Source organism: Salmo salar, chromosome ssa09 (genome assembly GCF_905237065.1).
Source record: "Salmo salar chromosome ssa09, Ssal_v3.1, whole genome shotgun sequence".
NCBI lineage: Eukaryota > Metazoa > Chordata > Actinopteri > Salmoniformes > Salmonidae > Salmo > Salmo salar.
Window position 1 is genome coordinate 139,722,306 of NC_059450.1, and position 19,886 is coordinate 139,742,191.

Below are 19,886 nucleotides of genomic sequence, written 5' to 3' on the forward strand. Positions count from 1 at the left end.
AGGCAGGCAGGTATAAGTTATGGACAAGGAACACAATGTGCATTCAAATTGCCATCGTTAAAATGCAAGAGATACCGTGACGAGCTCCTTAGGCCAATTGTTGTGCCATTCCTCCGCCGCCATCACCTCATGTTTCAGCATGAGAAAGCATGGCCCCATGTGGAAAGGATCTGTACACAATTCCTGGATGCTGAAAATGTCCCAGTTCTTCCATGGCCTGCATATTCACCAGACATGTCACCCATTGGGCATGTTTGGGATGCTCTGGATCAACATGTACGACAGCATGTTCCAGTTCCCGCCAATATCCAGCAACTTCGCACAGCCATTGACGAGAAGTAGGACAACATTCCACAATCAACAGCCTGATTAACTCTATGCGAAGGAGATGTCGTGCTGCTTGAGGCAAATGGTGGTCACACCAGATACTGACTGGTTTTCTGATCCACGCACCCACCTTTTTTTAAGGTATCTGTGACAAACAGATGCATATCTGTGTTCCCAGTCATGTGAAATCTATAGCTTAGGGCCTAATGAATTTATTTAAATTGACTGATTTCCTTATTTGAACTGTAACTCAGTAAAATCTTTGAAAATGTTGCATGTTGCGTGAACTTTTTTGTGTATATGGGATTTCACCTCAAAAAATCTGTGGAGGGAGCTGAAGGTTTGAGTTGCCAAACATCAGCCTCGAAACCTTAATGACTTGGAGAAGATCTGCAAAGAGGAGTGGGACAAAATCCCTCCTGAGATGTGTGCAAACCTGGTGGCCAACTACAAGAAACGTCTGACCTCTGTGATTGCCAACAAGGGTTTTGCCACCAAGTACTAAGTCATGTTTTGCAGAGGGGTCAAATACTTATTTCCCTCATTAAAATGCAAATCAATTTATAACATTTTTGACATGCGTTTTTCTGGATTTTGTTGTTGTTATTCTGTCTCTCACTGTTCAAATAAACCTACCATTAAAATTATAGACTGATCATTTCTTTGTCAGTGGGCAAACGTACAAAATCAGCAGGGGATCAAATACTTTTTTCCCTCACTGTATTAAAAATCAGATTTATTGAATTATCCATGTGATCTATATTAAAGGGCACTTCATTAAATATAACAGGCTTTTAAAATTCAATATTGGTGCACAATTTCTACTTAGATATTCAAGAGACGCAAAAGGCACTCATTTCGTGGAATGACCGATATACTCTATTGCCCCAATCAAACATTGAGGTAAGGTCTGTACTGTGTATATAGCCCCTTAAAAACATTTTGATAATGATGAATCACACTCTATTTCTCTCTCCATCCCTCCCTCCCTCCCTCCTACACAGAGACCATCACAGCTCTGTTTAAAACCCGTTTCCGTCTGGACTTCCCTTTTGACCTCCAGGAGCTCCCAGCCTTCGCTGTCATTGGGTGAGTCTAAGTTGTCCTCTGTTAGCCAGTGAGCTCTTCATTGACTCTGTTAGCCAGTGAGCTCTTCGTTGCCTCTAACGTCAGAAGGATAGCCTTCTGACGTTAGTCACCTAACATGGATAATTCAGCCAGTGAGGTGGTGCATTTAGGACGTCTTATTTTAGCTTGCTGTTACCGTAGTAGCGTAGCCTTCGGGCTTACCACATAACTGAATTAGACCAGAGCTTCTCAGGGGAGAGGGAGTGGGAGAGAGAGGGGGCTGCTGGGGAGATAAAGAGGGGAGCTCCTTTCGCTCTCTCTATCGCTCTATTTCCATCTCAGATGAAAGAACAGCCCTGTGCTTAACTCTGCGTGGGCTCTCAAAGAGAAGAAAATCCCCCCTTTTTTTCTCCTTTTTGTCTGGAGGATGTCCTCCCACTTGGGATCTGAGCAGAACATAATCGAACAAAACACTGCCTCCAGAGAACAGCAGTCTTATCACACTTTTAGAGAGAGTTTGTGTGTGTCTGTACGCCCCTCTATGTGTTTATTTCAGTATTCTCTCCCTCGTCGACGTCTTATGGGGAAAATCAGTCAGTGTTTCAGTTAACTCGGACAGAGCGAGAGCGGGGGAAGTTTGTCATCTCTGCTACATGCTAGCTAGGGCAAACCTTTGTATAGTAAACCCCTTCTAGCCTCTGGATTTATGTTTCAAACTTTCACTGATACTCATGTGGTGTTCTGAGAATACACACACACACACATTCATACATATGTTTCAGAGAATGGCTTTAAAACGTGTACAAATTATTCTACCTCATCTATTCATCATTTATTCAGGAGTATTTGACATAATTAATTATGCAGGAACATGAATTTGAGCATTCATATACATGGCTGTAGCTGAGGGGGAACTTTGGAAAGTACTTTGGAAAGTACTTCTAAAAGGAGAAACACAGTATCTCTCTCCTGCTACCTCTTACACAAAGTGGGTTCTTATTTAAAAAACAAGCTTATATACATAAACCTGTAAACATTTCTCCAACTAATTTTCTGCTTTTAATCTCCCTGTCCCTCTTCTCTCCATTGCCCCCCTCCCTCTGCATCCTCTCCTCACTCAACCCTCCTTCCTCTCTCCCTCCACAGTATTGCCAGTGGTTTTGGCGGAGCGTTGTTTGTCTACCTGAACAGACTGATAGTCCAGTTCATCAGGAAACAGAAGACCATCAACAAGTTCCTCATGAAGAAGTAAGTCATGATGTCATCATCGTCAGACAGCAACCCCTACTGGGTCCCAGAGAGTCCCTGTATCCTACTGTCACACACACAGATAGATTATGCTGTGAAAGCAGCTCCTTTGATGCAGATCTCTACACAGCAGAGATAAATGAAGACATTTTTACATTTGAGTCATTTAGCAGACGCTCTTATCCAGAGCGACTTACAGTAGTGAATGCATACATTTCATACATTTTTTTCTCCGTACTGGTCCACCGTGGGAAACGAACCCACAACCCTGGCGTTGCAAACACCATGCTCTACCAACTGAGCCACACGGGACTACTACATTCATCTTGACAAGTGTTTATTAATGAATGGTGTCTACTCATCTCCCTACCAGACCGATGAATTAACAATCCTCAGACTTCTAAATGAATGTAATGTTCTGTATATCACTCAGCCGTGTGAAGGGTTTGTGGACAGTTTGTTTTTGAAGAATAAACAGTAATGACTAAACACCCTCTTGCCTCCTCCTCTCCCCCTCTCACTCTCCCTCTTTTCTCTTCTCACCCTCCCTCCCTCCCTCTTCCCCTCTCACCCACCCTCCCTCCCTCTCACCCTCCCTCCCTCTCTCCTACTCCCCTCTCACCCTCTCTCCTACTCCCCTCTCACCCTCCCTCCCTCTCTCCTACTCCCCTCTCACCCACCCTCCCTCCCTCTCTCCTACTCCCCTCTCACCCTCCCTCCCTCTCTCCTCTCCCCTCCCTCCCACTCCCCTCTCACCCACCCTCCCTCCTCCCTCTCTCCTACTCCCCTCTCACCCTCCCTCCCTCTCTCCTACTCCCCTCTCACCCTCCCTCTTTTCTCTTCTCACCCACCCTCCCTCCCTCTCTCCTACTCCCCTCTCACCCTCCCTCCCTCTCTCCTACTCCCCTCTCACCCTCCCTCTTTTCTCTTCTCACCCACCCTCCCTCCCTCTCTCCTACTCCCCTCTCACCCTCCCTCCCTCTCTCCTACTCCCCTCTCACCCACCCTCTTTTCTCTCTCCTCTTCTCTCAGGCGTCTGCTGTACCCAGCCCTGGTCACTCTGCTGGTGTCTACGCTAACCTTTCCCCCCGGCTTCGGACAGTTCATGGCAGGCAAGGTTAGTTCCACTAACCCACACCATGGCCGGTCTGGTTATAATCTCACAGGAAAATCAGAGGGAGAGGAGAGTCAGGAGAGCGAGCTCCAGTCTCTCTCCCGCCATCTCATTATTCCTTTCCTCCATCTCCATCCCTCTCCTCGTTCTCTCTCTCTGTAATGAGAGGGTGAGTCAGACTCTTGGTGTATTTCTGTCACAATAAGTTGTTGATTCTGTTCTCCACTATCAGCTTTGCTCTCTAATGTTTAGCTACAGCATCACACACAACATTTACATTTTACATTTTAGTCATTTAGCAGACGCTCTTATCCAGAGCGACTTACAGTAGTGAATGCATACATTTCATACCATACATTTTTTTTCTGTGCTGGCCCCCCGTGGGAATCGAACCCACAACCCTGGCGTTGCAAACACCATGCTCTACCAACAACACACTCTTCTAGCCCCTTACTCCGCTTCACAAGCCTTTAGCCAAATCAGTTAAAATTCCATCATCACATCCATTGCCTAAAGTCAAACCATTTTTAGGACAGCTTTCCATAATGGTCTTGTACCCAAAATCACCCCCTAGCACCTACCCCATGACACTTCATGTAGATTGGGATAGCACTAATGTAATAGCTTCTCCTTGCCCTCTGAAAGGAATATTTCTTGCTGTGTTGCTTATACCTATCCGATCCTTTCCTATCTGCTTCAATGCTTTGGGGTAGGAACTATGGACCAATATGGGATATACACTGCTCAAAAAAATAAAGGGAACACTAAAATAACACATCCTAGTTCTGAATGAATAAAATAATCTTATTAAATACTTTTTTCTTTACATAGTTGAATGTGCTGACAACAAAATCACACAAAAATAATCAATGGAAATCCAATTTATCAATCCATGGAGGCCTGGATTTGGAGTCACACTCAAAATTAAAGTGGAAAACCACACTACAGGCTGATCCAACTTTGATGTAATGTCCTTAAAACAAGTCAAAATGAGGCTCAGTAGTGTGTGTGGCCTCCACGTGCCTGTATGACCTCCCTACAACGCCTGGGCATGCTCCTGATGAGGTGGCGGATGGTCTCCTGAGGGATCTCCTCCCAGACCTGGACTAAAGCATCCGCCAACTCCTGGACAGTCTGTGGTGCAACGTGGCATTGGTGGATGGAGCGAGACATGATGTCCCAGATGTGCTCAATTGGATTCAGGTCTGGGGAACGGGCGGGCCAGTCCATAGCATCAATGCCTTCCTCTTGCAGGAACTGCTGACACACTCCAGCCACATGAGGTCTAGCATTGTCTTGCATTAGGAGGAACCCAGGGCCAACCGCACCAGCATATGGTCTCACAAGGGGTCTGAGGATCTCATCTCGGTACCTAATGGCAGTCAGGCTACCTCTGGCGAGCACATGGAGGGCTGTGCGGCCCCTCAAAGAAATTCCACCACACACCATGACTGACCCACCGCCAAACCGGTCATGCTGGAGGATGTTGCAGGCAGCAGAACGTTCTCCACGGCGTCTCCAGACTCTGTCACGTCTGTCACATGTGCTCAGTGTGAACCTGCTTTCATCTGTGAAGAGCACAGGGCGCCAGTGGCGAATTTTCCAATCTTGGTGTTCTCTGGCAAATGCCAAACGTCCTGCACGGTGTTGGGCTGTAAACACAACCCCCGCAAGTATAAACACCATGGGACCACGCAGCCGTCATACCGCTCAGGGAAGGAGACGCATTCTGTTTCCTAGAGATGAATTTACTTTGCTGCGAAAAGTGCAAATCAATCCCAGAACAACAGCAAAGGACCTTGCGAAGATGTTGGAGGAAACAGGTACAATAGTATCTACATCCACAGTAAAGCAAGTCCTATATCGACATAACAAGGAAGAAGCCACTGCTCCAAAACCGCCATAAAAAAGCCAGACTACGTTTCGCAACTGCACATGGGGACAAAGATTGTACTTTTTGGAGAAATGTCCTCTGGTCTGATGAAACAAAAATAGAACTGTTTGGCCATAATGACCATCGTTATGTTTGGAGGAAAAAGGGGAAGGCTTGCAAGCCGAAGAACACCAACCCAACCGTGAAGCACGGGGGTGGCAGCATCATGTTGTGGGGGTGCTTTGCTGCAGGAGGGACTGGTGCACTTTACAAAATAGATGGCATCATGAGGGGGGAAATTATGTGGATATATTGAAGCAACATCTCAAGACATGAGTCAGGAAGTTAAAGCTTGGTCGCAAATGGGTCTTCCAAATGGACAATGACCCCAAGCATACTTCCAAAGTTGTGGCAAAATGCCTTAAGGACAACAAAGTCAAGGTATTGGAGTGGCCATCATAAAACCCTGACATCAATCCTATAGAAAATTTGTGGGCAGAATTGAAAAAGCGTGTGCAAGCAAGGAGACCTACAAACCTGACTCAGTTACACCAGCTCTGTCAGGAAGAATGGGACAAAATTCACCCAACTTATTGTGGGAAGCATGTGGAAGGCTACCCAAAACGTTTGACCCAAGTTCAACAATTTAAAGGCAATGCTACCGAATTCTAATTGAGTGTATGTAAACTTCTGACCCATTGGGAATGTGATGAAAGAATTAAAAGCTGAAATAAATCATTCTGACATTTCACATTCTTAAAATAAAGTGGTGATCCTAACTGACCTAAGAGGGAATTTTTACTAGGATTAAATGTCAGGAATTGTGAAACTGAGTTTAAATGTATTTGGCTAAGGTGTATATACACTTCTGACTTCAACTGTATGTAAATGTGATACATTTGCACATTTTTCTAAAAACCTATTTTAAAAAAATTATCATTTTGGGGTTTTGTGTGTAGGTTGAGGGTGAGAAAACAATTTGATTCATTTTAGAATAGGGCTGTAACATTACAAAATGTTGAAAAAGTGAAGGGGTCTGAATACTTTCCGAATGCACTGTAATGTTACTTCCTGTTTCCCACATGCAGCTGACCCAGAAGGAGTCCCTGGTGACGTTGCTGGATAACCGGACATGGGCCAAGCAGGGTATAGCTGAGGGGTTTGACTACATCGGCAACTCCCAGGCCTGGAATCACCCCCAGGTCAACGTCTTCGTCACCCTCGTCCTCTTCATCGTCATGAAGGTAGGCACACCATCATCATCCACTTTGTTCTCATCTCTCCTCTTCTTTATAATCACCAGTTCTTTTTTAATTCCCTGTTACTTTACTCCCTCCTCACTACATGTGGCGTGTCTCAATAGTCTGAAGTAACGTCCTTCCCACTGACATGACAGGTGAAGGTAATATGACAGGATCCTCTCCAGTCATTTTAATGGAAGGAGTGGAGGCTGTTGTGGAGTATTGAGTCCCAGCCCAGTGTTGTATGAGGGCTAGGCTTGTGGCGTATTGAAACCCAGCCCAGTGTATTGAGGGCAGGTGAAGCAGCATGTTATTACCTTGTTGGGATTTGATTAGGTTTTTATGTAACCTTAGTTTATCCAGGTTCTTCCATCTAGCATCTCAAATGAAATGTCCCCTTTTTAAAAGAGAACCACAGAACTGCTGTTGTAAATCTTGTTTGCTCGCTGCGTCGTGTGTATGTGAGAGAGAGAGGAAATAGGCTGTGTGTCGAGTAAACCAAGTGTGTAATGCAGTTAGTCCCTGGATAGCGAGGAACCACAGAGGGATGGAGAGAGAAAAAAGTGTGTGGGTGTGGAGAGGGACTGCGGGGAGTGCTAGAGCAGTAAAGTTATATAAGCGTTAGATATTGAGTGTGATGATCTTGCTGTAATAGAAGAGAAATACACTCTCTTTCTCGCCATTGCTTTCTTGCTCATCCTAGCTCTCTTTTTTTTGCCTTTTGTCCCTCTCCCAAAATCAGAAAAGAAAACGTAATTTTACTTTGTGGAACAGTGAGACCAATCTACTCTACTTTATATTAATCTACTCCACTTGAACCAATTCTCTTTCTCTCTTTCTGTCTCTCCACTTCACCCCTGTCCCTCCTCCTGTCTCTCATTGATGGTATGTGTCCATCTTGTCCTTGTCCTCTCCGTCCTCTTCTTTCTCATCCTGAAATCAGACACCTTTACTGTCCCCCCTTGGTGCCCCCCCCGTTCCTTCAACGTCACGCCCAAGGGTGTAACTTGGTCATCCTAACTTTCTCTGTGTGTGTGGCCCGCTACTGTATATGGGACAGTATTTCTGCTCCATTTTTTGACGTTGTCACTAACTTTGTGTGTGTGCCCACTGTCCTCAATAGACGGGGTATTTTTGGCCTTACATGGATACGTAGTCAACTTCACATAGTTGCTGTCTTACAGAACTTAGACGCACACACACTAACTCGGTCACACACAAAGCGTCTGCTGGGATGTCTAATTTCATTGTGTAATTTAAAGAGCTCAGAATGGTAGTTTCTCCCACGCTATGCAAATGGCCCAAGCTTGTATTAGACAGACAGACGTTCAATGGATAGATTTTCTCCTCTATATGATATTACTCATAGGCTGCCTTCTCTATAGCAGACTGACCGTTTTTAGCTAGCACACTGCATTAAGATAGCTTTTTGACCCCTATAGTCCTTGTCCAGCCCTCTGTTGGAGGGTGGTGGCAGCCCAGTAATTGGAGTGGGAATAGGAGTAGGGTCCTTGGAGGCCCCTAGGGGGCCAGGCGATAGACTGTCCTCTGGTTCTAACACACACACACCCTTCTGATGACTGACACATTAAATAGATTATTAATGTCCCTGCTACTGCGTCAGAACTTTTCCCCTTGACCCCGCTTTCCTCCCCATCGCTCTCCCTCCTCTTTCGCCTTCTCTCTTTCTGTCAGTCATTTCCCCCTCTTTTTTTATTCTGCTATGTCTGTTTCCCTCTGATTCCCCTATTTCTTTTTTCCGTCCATCTCCTCTACTCCCTCGGCTCTCTTCCTCTTTCCCTTCCTTTTCTCTTCAGTCCTGTTTTTCCCTCCTTTATCTCCCGCTCTCACATCTAGCACTCCCACCCCTCTCTGTGGGATAAAATGAACTGTCAATGACGATTCAGCTGACGTCTTGTTCACATACGGTATGGGAATGCTGGAGCAGGTGTGAGCCCTCAGGAAGAAGTGTGTGTGTTCTCCAGCTCTGCCTGGCTCCCTATAAACCTTATAAACCGCTCCATTACCATAGAAACCTCCATCTCGCTTTTACAGGAGATGGAACTTTACCTGTGGCCCTGTGTGGCTTTTACTTTTACTGTGTGTCTGTGATTTTGCCTGAGAAAGAGAGCAAGACAAATGACAGAGGAGAACAGCGTTAGAGACATGGAGGAAGCAAGAGTCAAAAGAAACTAGGAAAAGTGATGTATGAAGGAGGAATAGGAGAGGACTATAGCTGCTATGCGGTAGAATGTTACAGGAAGGATGTTACAGGAAGGATGTTGATAGGGTGGATATTACAGTAGGATGTTGATGGCGTAGATGTTTCTGTTGTTTTGCAGTGATTGTATCAGCTATTTTATGACCACCTTCTGCTGTAATTCTGTAAAGGTTATTGGTTCTGACACAGAAGGTCAGTATTCGGGGATTCTGTGACTTGGGATAACGTTGTGTGTTTGCGTGTGTGTGATTGTGCGTGTTTGGTAGTTGTAGTCCCCTCTTGCAGCATCCCAAGGTTCCCCTGGTCTGAAAGTCATATCTGAGGTATAGTAGGTGATATTCTACAGTGCTCGGAAGCCATGATGATACAGTAATAATGAAGCCGTATGTCTGCTCATACCTGCATGAGTCAGCAAGAGCATCGCTTAGGCAACTTCGTGACAGGAAGGAAAGAACCCAGGGTGACTGTCACTGGGCAGGAAGTCAACGTCACCACTGCCAGTCACCATGGGAATAGCTGCCCTGCCTGCTGTCCTAGCGACTGCCGCTGAAGGGGAAGTGATGTCATTACACGCTGCCAACATTATTTGCGTCTCACGGTGTGTGTGTGTGTGTGTGTGTGTGTGTGTGTGTGTGTGTGCCCGCGTGTGTTCCTGTAAGACAGAGGGGACTAATTACTAGAGAAGTTGAGCTTACCACGTCCAAATAATAATTTTATATCAAACACGGCAGTCGACAGAAACCAAGCCAGGTCTCCTCTCTTCTCATTAGAGACCAGAGAGAGGAACGGGGGATAGAGAGGAACGGGGGGCTAGAGAGGAACGGGGGGCTAGAGAGGAACGGGGGGATAGAGAGGAACGGGGGGCTAGAGAGGAACGGGGGGCTAGAGAGGAACGGGGGCTAGAGAGGAACGGGGGCTAGAGAGGAATGGGGGAACGGGGGGATAGAGAGGAACGGGGGGCTAGAGAGGAACGGGGGGCTAGAGAGGTAACGGGGGGATAGAGAGGAACGGGGGGCTAGAGAGGAACGGGGGGCTAGAGAGGAATGGGGGGCTAGGAGGAGGGTGGGAGGGAGGTGAAAAAGGATGGTGTTGGAAGAGAGTTGTGTTACTGTTAGGTAAGATTATTCATTTCTAGGGAACCCTGTAACCTTAAACTGAATAAGTAGATTGACTTACAGGTAGGTCTTCTGTGGACTGTCTGCTCTGTGATGCTGTGTGTGTGTCTTATAGAAGTAACACAAATGCACTACACACAAATACACACTCACAGACTCTTTATTTTGTTTATTTTTTTTGCTCTACCATTCTCTACACACACACACACACACACACACACACACACACACACACACACACTCCGTTCATACCTCTGTAATAACCTTAAGCCAATGTTATGAATTTCCAGATTTCTTAAACCTCTCTCCCTTGTTGAGGTTTGCCTAGCCAGACCATGTGTTTTCGTGGAGCACCTTTTGGAGAAGTTACATTGGCGTTCTTGCCAACTGTTGATCAGAACATTTTCCATCATGGTGCATGGTAATTCAAATCAAATTGTATTTGTCACATGGGTCGAATACAACAGGTGTTAACAATCACTCAATGGTGCAGAGCTAAGTGCCCCACGAACAAAGTTGCGTCTCAGCTTTTAATGAAAAGTACAACCTCCTTATCTATTGCACCGTTAGCAGATGTGTGGAAACAATGGGTGGGTACATGGTGCATAGAGACAATTGTCACTAGTTTCATAACTATCTGCTGACACCGGGTATAGTCTGAATGATTAGATCATCATACTGCTAATCATGCTATTCTCTGTTCTCCTCAGCATGTTTCCATTGGGATCCTGTAGATACTTAGTAACAGGATGTCACATACTGTTGTTTCACCCAGTCTTATGACCAGGACAGACAAGGAAGGTCTGTATCAGCAGAGAAACACAGAGTAGTTTGTAGTTTTTTTGGGCCTTCCTCTGACACCGCCTAGTATATAGCTCCTGGATGGCAGGAAGCTTGACTGCAGGGATGTACTGGGCTGTATGCACTACCCTCTATAGTGCCTTATGGTTGGATGCCGAGCAGTTGCCATACAATGCGGTAATGCTACTGGTCAGGATGCTCTCTGGTGCAGCTGTGGAACTTTTTGAGGATCTTTGGATCCATGCCAAATATTTTCAGTCTCCTAAGGGGGAATAGGCGTTGTCTTGCCCTCTTCACGACTGTCTTGGTGTGTTTGGAACATGGTAGTTTGATGTTGATGTGGACACCAAGGACCTTAACTCTCAACCCGCTCCACTACAGCACCGTCGATGTGAATGGGGGTGTGTTTGGCCCTCCTTTTCCTGTAGTCCACAATCAGCTCCTTTGTCTTGCTCACGTTGAGGGTTAGGTTGTTGTCCTGGCACAACACTGCCAGATCTCTGACCTCCCTATAGGCTGTCCCATCGTTGTTGGTGATCAGGCCTACCACAGTTGTGTCGTCATCAAACTTAATGATGGTGTTGGAGTCGTGCTTGGCCACGCAGTCATGGGTGAACAGGGAGTACAGGAGGGGACTAAACGCGCACCACTGAGGGGTCCACGTGTTTAAGATCAGCGTTGCGGATGTGTTGTTGCCTAAAATTACCACCTGGGGACGGCCCGTCAGGAAGTCCAGAATCCAGGTGGGAAAGGGCAGTGTGGGGTACAATAGAGATTGCGTTTTATGAATCTGTTAGGGCAGTATGCGAATTGGAGTGGGTCTAGGTTTTCCGGGATGATGGTGTTATTGTGAGCCATGACCAGCCTTTCAAAGCACTTCATGGCTTCTGACGTGAGTGCTATGGGGCGATAGTCATTTAGGCAGGTTACCTTTGCTTTCTTGGGCACAGGGACTATGGTGGTATGCTTGAAACATGTAGGTATTATAGTCGGTCAGGGAGACTTTGAAAATGTCAGTGAAGACACTTGCCAGTTGGTCTGCACTTGCTCTGAGAACACTTCCTGCTAATCCTTCTGGCTCCGCAGCTTTGTGAATGTTGACTTGTTTAAAGGTCTTGCTCGCATCGGCTACGGAGAGCCTGATCACACAGTCGTCTGGAACAGCTGGTGCTCTCATTCATGCTTCAGTGTTGCTTGCCTCGAAGCGAGCATAAAAGGCATTTAGACCGTCTGGTAGGATTGCGTCACTGGGCAGCTCACGGCTGGGTTTCCCTTTGTATTCCGTAAAAATGTTCAAACCCTGCCACAGCCGACAAGCGTCAGAGCCGGTGTAGTAGGATTCAATCTTAGTCCTGTATTGAATCTTTGCCTGTTTGATGGTTCATCTGAGGTCATAGTGGGATTTCTTATAATCATCTAGATTAGCTCGGTGCGGATGTTACCTGTAATCCATGGCTTCTGGTTGGGATATGTATGTACGGTCACTGTGGGGACAACGTCATCGACGTACTTATTGATGAAGCCCTTGACTGAGTTGGTAACCTCCTCAATGCCATTGGATGAATCATGGAACATTTTCCAGTCTGGGCTAGCACAACAGTCCTGTAGCGTAGCATCCGTGTCATATTACCATTTCCGTATTGAGCGAGTCACTGCTACTTCCAGCTTTAGTTTTTGCTTGTAAGCAGGAATCAGGAGGATGGAATTAGGGTCAGATTTGCCAAATGGAGAGCAAGGGAGAGCTGTGTATGCATCTGTGAGTGTAGTAAAGGTGGTCTAGAGTATTTTTTTCCTCTGGTTGAACATGTGTCATGCTGGTAGAAATGAGGTGAAACAGATTTAAGTTTGCCTGCATTAAAGTCCCCAGCCATTAGGAGCGCCGCTTCTGGATGAGCATTTTCTTGTTTGCTTACGGCCTTATACAGCTCGTTGAGTGCCGTCTTGGTGCCAGCATCGGTTTGTGGTGGTAAATAGACGGCTACGAAAAATATAGATGAAAACTCTCTTGGTAGATAGTGTGGTCTACAGCTTATCATAAGGTACTCTACCTCAGGCGAGCAATACCTCAAGACTTCCTTAATATTAGACATCGCTCACCAGCTGTTATTGATAGACACACACCACCACCCCTCGTCTTACTGGACGTGGCTGTCCTGCAACTGCAGAGAAAACCTGGCCAACTATATATTATCTGTGTCCTCGTTCAGCCACGAGTCAGTGAAACATAAAATATTAAAGTTTTTAATGTCCCGTTTGTCGGATAGTCTGGAATGGATCTCATCCAGTCTTTTTTCTGTTCTGATATCCAGAAGCTTTTTTCGGTCATATTAGATGGTAGCATCCACATTATGTACAAAGTAAGTTACAAACAATGCGAAAAAACACACAAAATAGCACAATTGGTTTGGAGCCTGTAAAACGGCAGCCATCAACTCTGGCTCCTTTCATTTATATATATAGCTCTGGAAAAAATTAAAATACCATTGCAAAATTATCAGTATCTCTGCTTTTTACTATTTATAGGTACAGTTGAAGTCGGACGTTTACATACACCTTAGCCAAATACATTTAAACTCAGTTTTTCACAATTCCTGACATTTAATTCCAGTAACAATTCCCTGTCTTAGGTCAGTTAGGATCACCACTTTATTTTAAGAATGTGAAATGTCAGAATAATAGTAGAGAGAATGATTTATTTCAGCTTTTATTTCTTTCATCACATTCCCAGTGGGTCAGAAGTTTAAAACACTCAATTAGTATTTGGTAGCATTGCCTTAAATTGTTGAACTTGGGTCAAACATTTCGGGTAGCCTTCCACAAGCTTCCCACAATAAGTTGGGTGAATTTTGGCCCATTCCTCCTGACAGAGCTGGTGTAACTGAGTCAGGTTTGTAGGCCTCCTTGCTCGCACACACTTTTTCAGTTCTGCCCACAAATTTTCTATGGGATTGAGGTCAGGGCGTTGTGATGGCCACTCCAATACCTTGACTTTGTTATCCTTAAGCCATTTTGCCACAACTTTGGAAGTATGCTTGGGGTCATTGTCCATTTGGAAGACCCATTTGCGACCAAGCTTTAACTTCCTGACTGATCTTTGAGATGTTGCTTCAATATATCCACATAATTGTCCCCCTCATGATGCCATATATTTTGTAAAGTGCACCAGACCCTCCTGCAGCAAAGCACTCCCACAACATGATGCTGCCACCCCCGTGCTTCGCGGTTGGAATGGTGTTCTTCGGCTTTCAAGCCTCCCCCTTTTTCCTCCAAACGTAACGATGGTCATTATGGCCAAACAGTTCTATTTTTGTTTCATCAGACCAGAGGACATTTCTGCAAAAGTACGATCTTTGTCCCCATGTGCAGTTGCAAACCGTAGTCTGGCTTTTTTATGGCCGTTTTGGAGCAGTGTCTTTTTCATTGCTGAACAGCCTTTCAGGTTATGTTGATATAGGCCTCGTTTTTACTGTGGATATAGATACTTTTGTACCTGTTTCCTTCAGCATCTTCACAAGGTCCTTTTCTGTTGCTCTGGGATTGATTTGCACTTTTTAATGCAAATAAATTAAGTTCATATTCATTTTTAAACAACACAATACTAATGTTTTAACCTCTATGGGCAAGGCGGGACGAATTCGTCCCACCTACGTAACAGCCACCTGAATTCAGTGGCGCGATTTTTGAATCGTTTGAAATACTATTACTTCAATTTTTCAAACATATGACTACTTTACAGCTATTTAAAGACAAGACTCTCCTTAATCTAACCACACTGTCCGATTTCAAAAAGGCTTTACAACGAAAGCAAAACATTAGATTATGTCAGGAGAGTGCCCAGCCAGAAATAATCAGACACCCATTTTTCAAGCTAGCATATAATGTCACAAAAACCCAAACCACAGCTAAATGCAGCACTAACCTTTTATGATCTTCATCAGATGACACACCTAGGACATTATGTTATACAATACATGCATGTCTGTTCAATCAAGTTCATATTTATATCAAAAAACAGCTTTTTACATTAGCATGTGATGTTCAGAAAAAGCATACCCCCGCAAACTTCCGGGGAATTTACTAACAGTTTTCTAAATTACTCACGATAAACGTTCACAAAAAGCATAACAATTATTTTAAGAATTATAGATACATTACTCCTCTATGCACTCGATATGTCCGATTTTAAAATAGCTTTTCGGATGAAGCACATTTTGCAATATTCTAAGTACATAGCCCAGCCATCACGGCTAGCTATTTAGACACCCGGCAAGATTAGCCTTCACCAAAATCCTATTTCCTATAAGAAAAATGTTCTTACCTTTCCTGTTCTTCGTCAGAATGCACTCCCAGGACTTCTACTTCAATAACAAATGTAGGTTTGGTCCCAAATAATCCATCGTTATATCCAAATATCCTCTGTTTTGTTCGTGCGTTCTAGACACTATACGAATGGTAAATAACGGTCGCACGCATGGCGCTTGGCGTGACAAAAAATGTCTAAATATTCCATTACCGTACTTCGAAGCATGTCAACCGCTGTTTAAAACCAATTTTTATGCCATTTATCTCGTAGAAAGCGATAATATTCCGACCGGGAATCTGCAATAAGCTAAACAGCCGAATGAAATTTCTCCACGGGGGCGAATCGTGCACGCGCCTCATTCAATGGTCCTCTGATCGGCCACTTGGATAAGGCGATAATCTGTTTCAGCCAGAGGCTGCCTCGTCATCGTTCAGGTTTTTCCCGGGTTCTGAGAGCCTATTGGAGCCCTGGGAATTGTCACGTTACAGCTAAGATCCTTACTCTTCAATAAACAGATGCAAGACGCACGACTCCTTGTCAGACAGGCCACTTCCTGCATGAAACCTTGTCAGGTTTTTGCCTGCCATAGGAGTTCTGTTATACTCACAGACACCATTCAAACAGTTTTAGAAACTTTAGGGTGTTTTCTATCCAAACCTGAACAATAATATGCATATTCTAGCTTCTGAGTTGGTGTAGGAGACAGTTAAAAATGGGCACATATTTTTTCCAAAATTCTCAATACTGCCCCCTAGCCCAAACAGGTTTTAACTTAGGAAGAGTTCAGAAATCAATATTTGGTGGAATAACCCTGATTTTTCAATCACAGCTTTTTTGCGTCTTGGCATGCTCTCCACCAGTCTTTCACATTGGTGTTGGGTGACTTTAGGCCAGTCCTGGCGCAAAAATTCAAGCAGCTCAGCTTTGTTTGATGGCTTGTGACCATCCGTCTTCCTCTTGATCACATTCCAGAGGTTTTCAATGGGGTTTAGGTCTGGAGATTGGCCTGGCCATGACAGGGTCTTGATCTGGTGGTCCTCCATTCACACCTTGATTGACCTGGCTGTGTGGCATGGAGCATTGTCCTGCTGGAAAATCCAATCCTCAGAGTTGGGTAACATTATCAGAGCAGAAGGAAGCAAGTTTTCTTCCAGGACAACCTTATACGTGGCTTGATTCATGCGTCCTTCACAAAGACAAATCTGCCTGATTCCAGCCCCAGATCATCACCGATCCTCCACCAAATTTCACAGTGGATGCGAGACCTGAAGAGGCCTACAAGCCACAGTGTCTCGCACCCACTGTGAAATTTGATGGAGGATCGGTGGAAATACTATGAAATAACACATATGGAATCATGTAGTAACTTAAAAAAGTGTTCAACAAATCAAAATCTATTTTATATTTGAGGTTCTTCAAAGTAGCCACCCATCAAGGCAAAAGGTGGCTTACTTTGAAGAATCTCAAATATAAAATATATTTTGATTTGTTGAACACTTTTTTAAGTTACTACATGATTTGATATGTGTTATTTCAAAGTTTTTTTGTCTTCACTATTATTCTACAATGTAGAAAATAGGCAAAGTAAAGAAAAACACTTGAATGAGTAGGTGTGTCCAAACTTTTGACTGGTACTGTATATAATTAACATCATAATAGTAATTAGGTCAGGCTATTACGTGTGTGTGTGTCATGCGTGTCGTGTAAAATGGCAGCCCGCCACTCACATTCTTCTCTGCCATGCTTCATTTTCGATCAATGACTCCTGGCGTGTGTATTTGTGCCATGACACATATACGCGTGTGACGCAGTAATCCCAATGACATTCACAAATGTTTGTATGACGCAGTAATCCTCAGTAGCATTCACAGGTGTGTGTGAATGACGCAGTAATCCCCAGTGTGTGTGTGTGTGTGTGTGTGTGTGTGTGTGTGTGTGTGTGTGTGTGTGTGTGTGTGTGTGTGTGTGTGTGTGTGTGTGTGTGTGAGAGAGAAAGCAGCGTAGGGTGTGGAGTTACTGACAAAGATCCATTAGATCACACTGACAGCTGGGCTTAGTTACTGCTAACTAGAGAGAGAGGGAGGGAGAAAGAGGGAGAGAAATAAAGAAGGAAAGATGGGACGGGGGAAATGGAGAAGGAGAGAGGGAGATTAGTGTAATTAAGAGGTCTATTTAAAGCTCTCTTCGGCTTGTGTGAAAGTTTTGGAGGGGTGTTTGCATGTGTGGGTTTGTGACTATTGGAAAGGTGTGCGTGTTGCTAGTTTGACATGCAGTGTATTTGTACAGTGTGTGTGTGTGTCACTGGTGACTTGGCTTGGTCAGTATCCAGTTTTCATACAGTTATACCGTTCCTCTGCCATACCGGTATTTATGGTATTACCGGCATAGCACACAATGGGACGCAAAAACACAAAAAACCCATTGGGCGTCTATTACCAGAATGCTAACAAAATTAGCACAAGTAATAGCAAAATCACATCGACGCTATTAGCAAAATGCTAACGACCGAAAACCAACAAACTAATTGCAAAGACAGGCAAATACAAGGGTAACTTCATCACCTTGTATGTGCCACACCACAGAGACTCGCTGATACATATAGAACGCTACCGCTTTCTCCCTTTGTGCTATTTACAAACAAACATGTGAATGGCTCAATTGTTCTGGAGAGCTATGATAAGCTTCATAATGTGACAGGTGAAATGAAGAACCCAATCTGCTTTATCTCCCAACGTATTACACAAGTAGCTACAAATATTCAAATTTATTGAAAAACTTAAAAGAAAAACCATCCTGTGGCTTTTTCCATATTATACGGTATTTGGCCGAGCCTTGCACCAGTAACATTCTCCTCTAATTACCCGTCTCTTTCGTCATCGGCAGCGGCTGCATCCTCCAATCAGCTTGCTCTGCTCATTACCCATCAAATTAAGTCAGTGTGAGACAGTTCAATCACAATCCGATGGGGATCTGTGTTTGCCAGTTCACGTCTGGGAAGAGATGAGCCTATCACAATGGAGTATTTTCTGTCATAGTACAGAATAAAAGACAATACTGATCAGAAGTCAGAGCAGCTGAGTTAAATGGAGGATTGTCTTGTAGGCTGACTGAAATGCCACACTGTTCCCTCTGACTCTGTGCCTGTGTGTCTGTCTCAGTTCTGGATGTCTGCTCTGGCTACCACCATCCCTGTGCCCTGTGGAGCCTTCATGCCTGTCTTCGTCATTGGTAAGAGGTGTGTGAATGTGTGTGTTTCAACAATAATGTTAACCCTGTGGATATGCTATTCAGTCTTGTGAGTGTCTGTGTAACATTATGTTACTCTCTCATTAACAATGTGTGTGTTTCAACAATAATGTTAACCCTGTGGATATGCTATTCAGTCTTGTGAGTGTCTGTGTAACATTATGTTACTCTCTCATTAACAATGTGTGTGTGTTTGTGTGTTCTAGGGGCAGCGTTTGGCCGTCTGGTCGGGGAGAGCATGGCTGCCTGGTTCCCTGATGGCATCCACTCTGATGGCACCATCTACCCCATAGTGCCAGGAGGGTACGCCGTTGTGGGTGAGTTACTGCAGAAACTAGACACAACTAGACACCATTGTTGTAACTATTAGGACGTAAAAAGCCAGATTCAATAAGGCGCTGCTAGACACAGTAGTAATATGAAGCCATTCTAGTCAGACAAAAACACGTCTGTCCCCTTTGGCAAGATGTCTCTTAATGCTATTGTTATGAGGGATATTGCTGTTAGCATTGTTGTTGACTGTTGTGCTGATTATGCTGTTGTTCAGTGTTGGGGTTGATGTCATCTGTGTTTGTGTCTAATGGGTGCTGATGTTGTTCACTCACCTTTAACTCAGCTTTCACTTTTCTCTCTCTCTCTCTCTCTCTCTCTCTCTGATGAGCCTTCTTTCATCTCAGCATGGCTAGATTTACCTTCTTTCTCTCGCTCCCTCCATCCTAATGAAGTTAAGAATACTCAACCTTCCCTCTCCACTCCTCCTTCTTCTCTCATTCTTTCCATTCATCTCTTTTTATTTATTCAATAACAGTTCAAAAATATTGAACAAGTTTAAAAAGATTTTACTTTTTCATCTTTGTGAGGTACTGTCATCTCACCATCCCTCCCTCCTCACTTTGTTGCTCCAGTATTATTGATGAATAATCAGTATAGAGTTGAGGTGAAGAGAAGTATGATTACAATGATATTGCTTTTACTACTTTAGTCATGTCAAGGACAGTAACCTCAACCTTCATCTGTACCCATTCCCTCCTCTCCTTTCCTCTCGCCTTTCTTCTTTCCTTCTCTCCTCCCAGGTGCGGCGGCCCTGTCTGGAGCGGTGACCCACACGGTATCGACGGCGGTCATTGTGTTTGAGCTGACGGGTCAGATCAGCCACATCCTGCCGGTGATGATAGCGGTGATACTGGCCAACGCCGTGGCCCAGTCCCTCCAGCCCTCACTATATGACTCCATCATCAGGATCAAGAAACTACCTTACCTCCCTGAGCTGGGCTGGGGTCACCACGAGTACGTAGGACTACACATCTATCTATCCCCATCTTTCTCTGC

The 19,886-nt window shown here is 44.6% G+C and overlaps 1 protein-coding gene across 1 annotated transcript in view; it reads left to right on the top strand.

Annotated features, from left to right (window-relative positions):
* LOC106613120 (chloride channel protein 2) overlaps positions 1-19,886 on the top strand; it is a 222,177-nt gene that overhangs the window by 139,672 nt on the left and 62,619 nt on the right. The window contains exons 9-15 of the mRNA XM_045724704.1: positions 1,332-1,416; positions 2,542-2,643; positions 3,676-3,760; positions 6,719-6,874; positions 18,470-18,539; positions 18,764-18,874; positions 19,631-19,844. Of these exons, the coding sequence (XP_045580660.1) occupies positions 1,332-1,416; positions 2,542-2,643; positions 3,676-3,760; positions 6,719-6,874; positions 18,470-18,539; positions 18,764-18,874; positions 19,631-19,844 (823 nt within the window). The remainder of the gene's footprint in view (positions 1-1,331; positions 1,417-2,541; positions 2,644-3,675; positions 3,761-6,718; positions 6,875-18,469; positions 18,540-18,763; positions 18,875-19,630; positions 19,845-19,886) is intronic.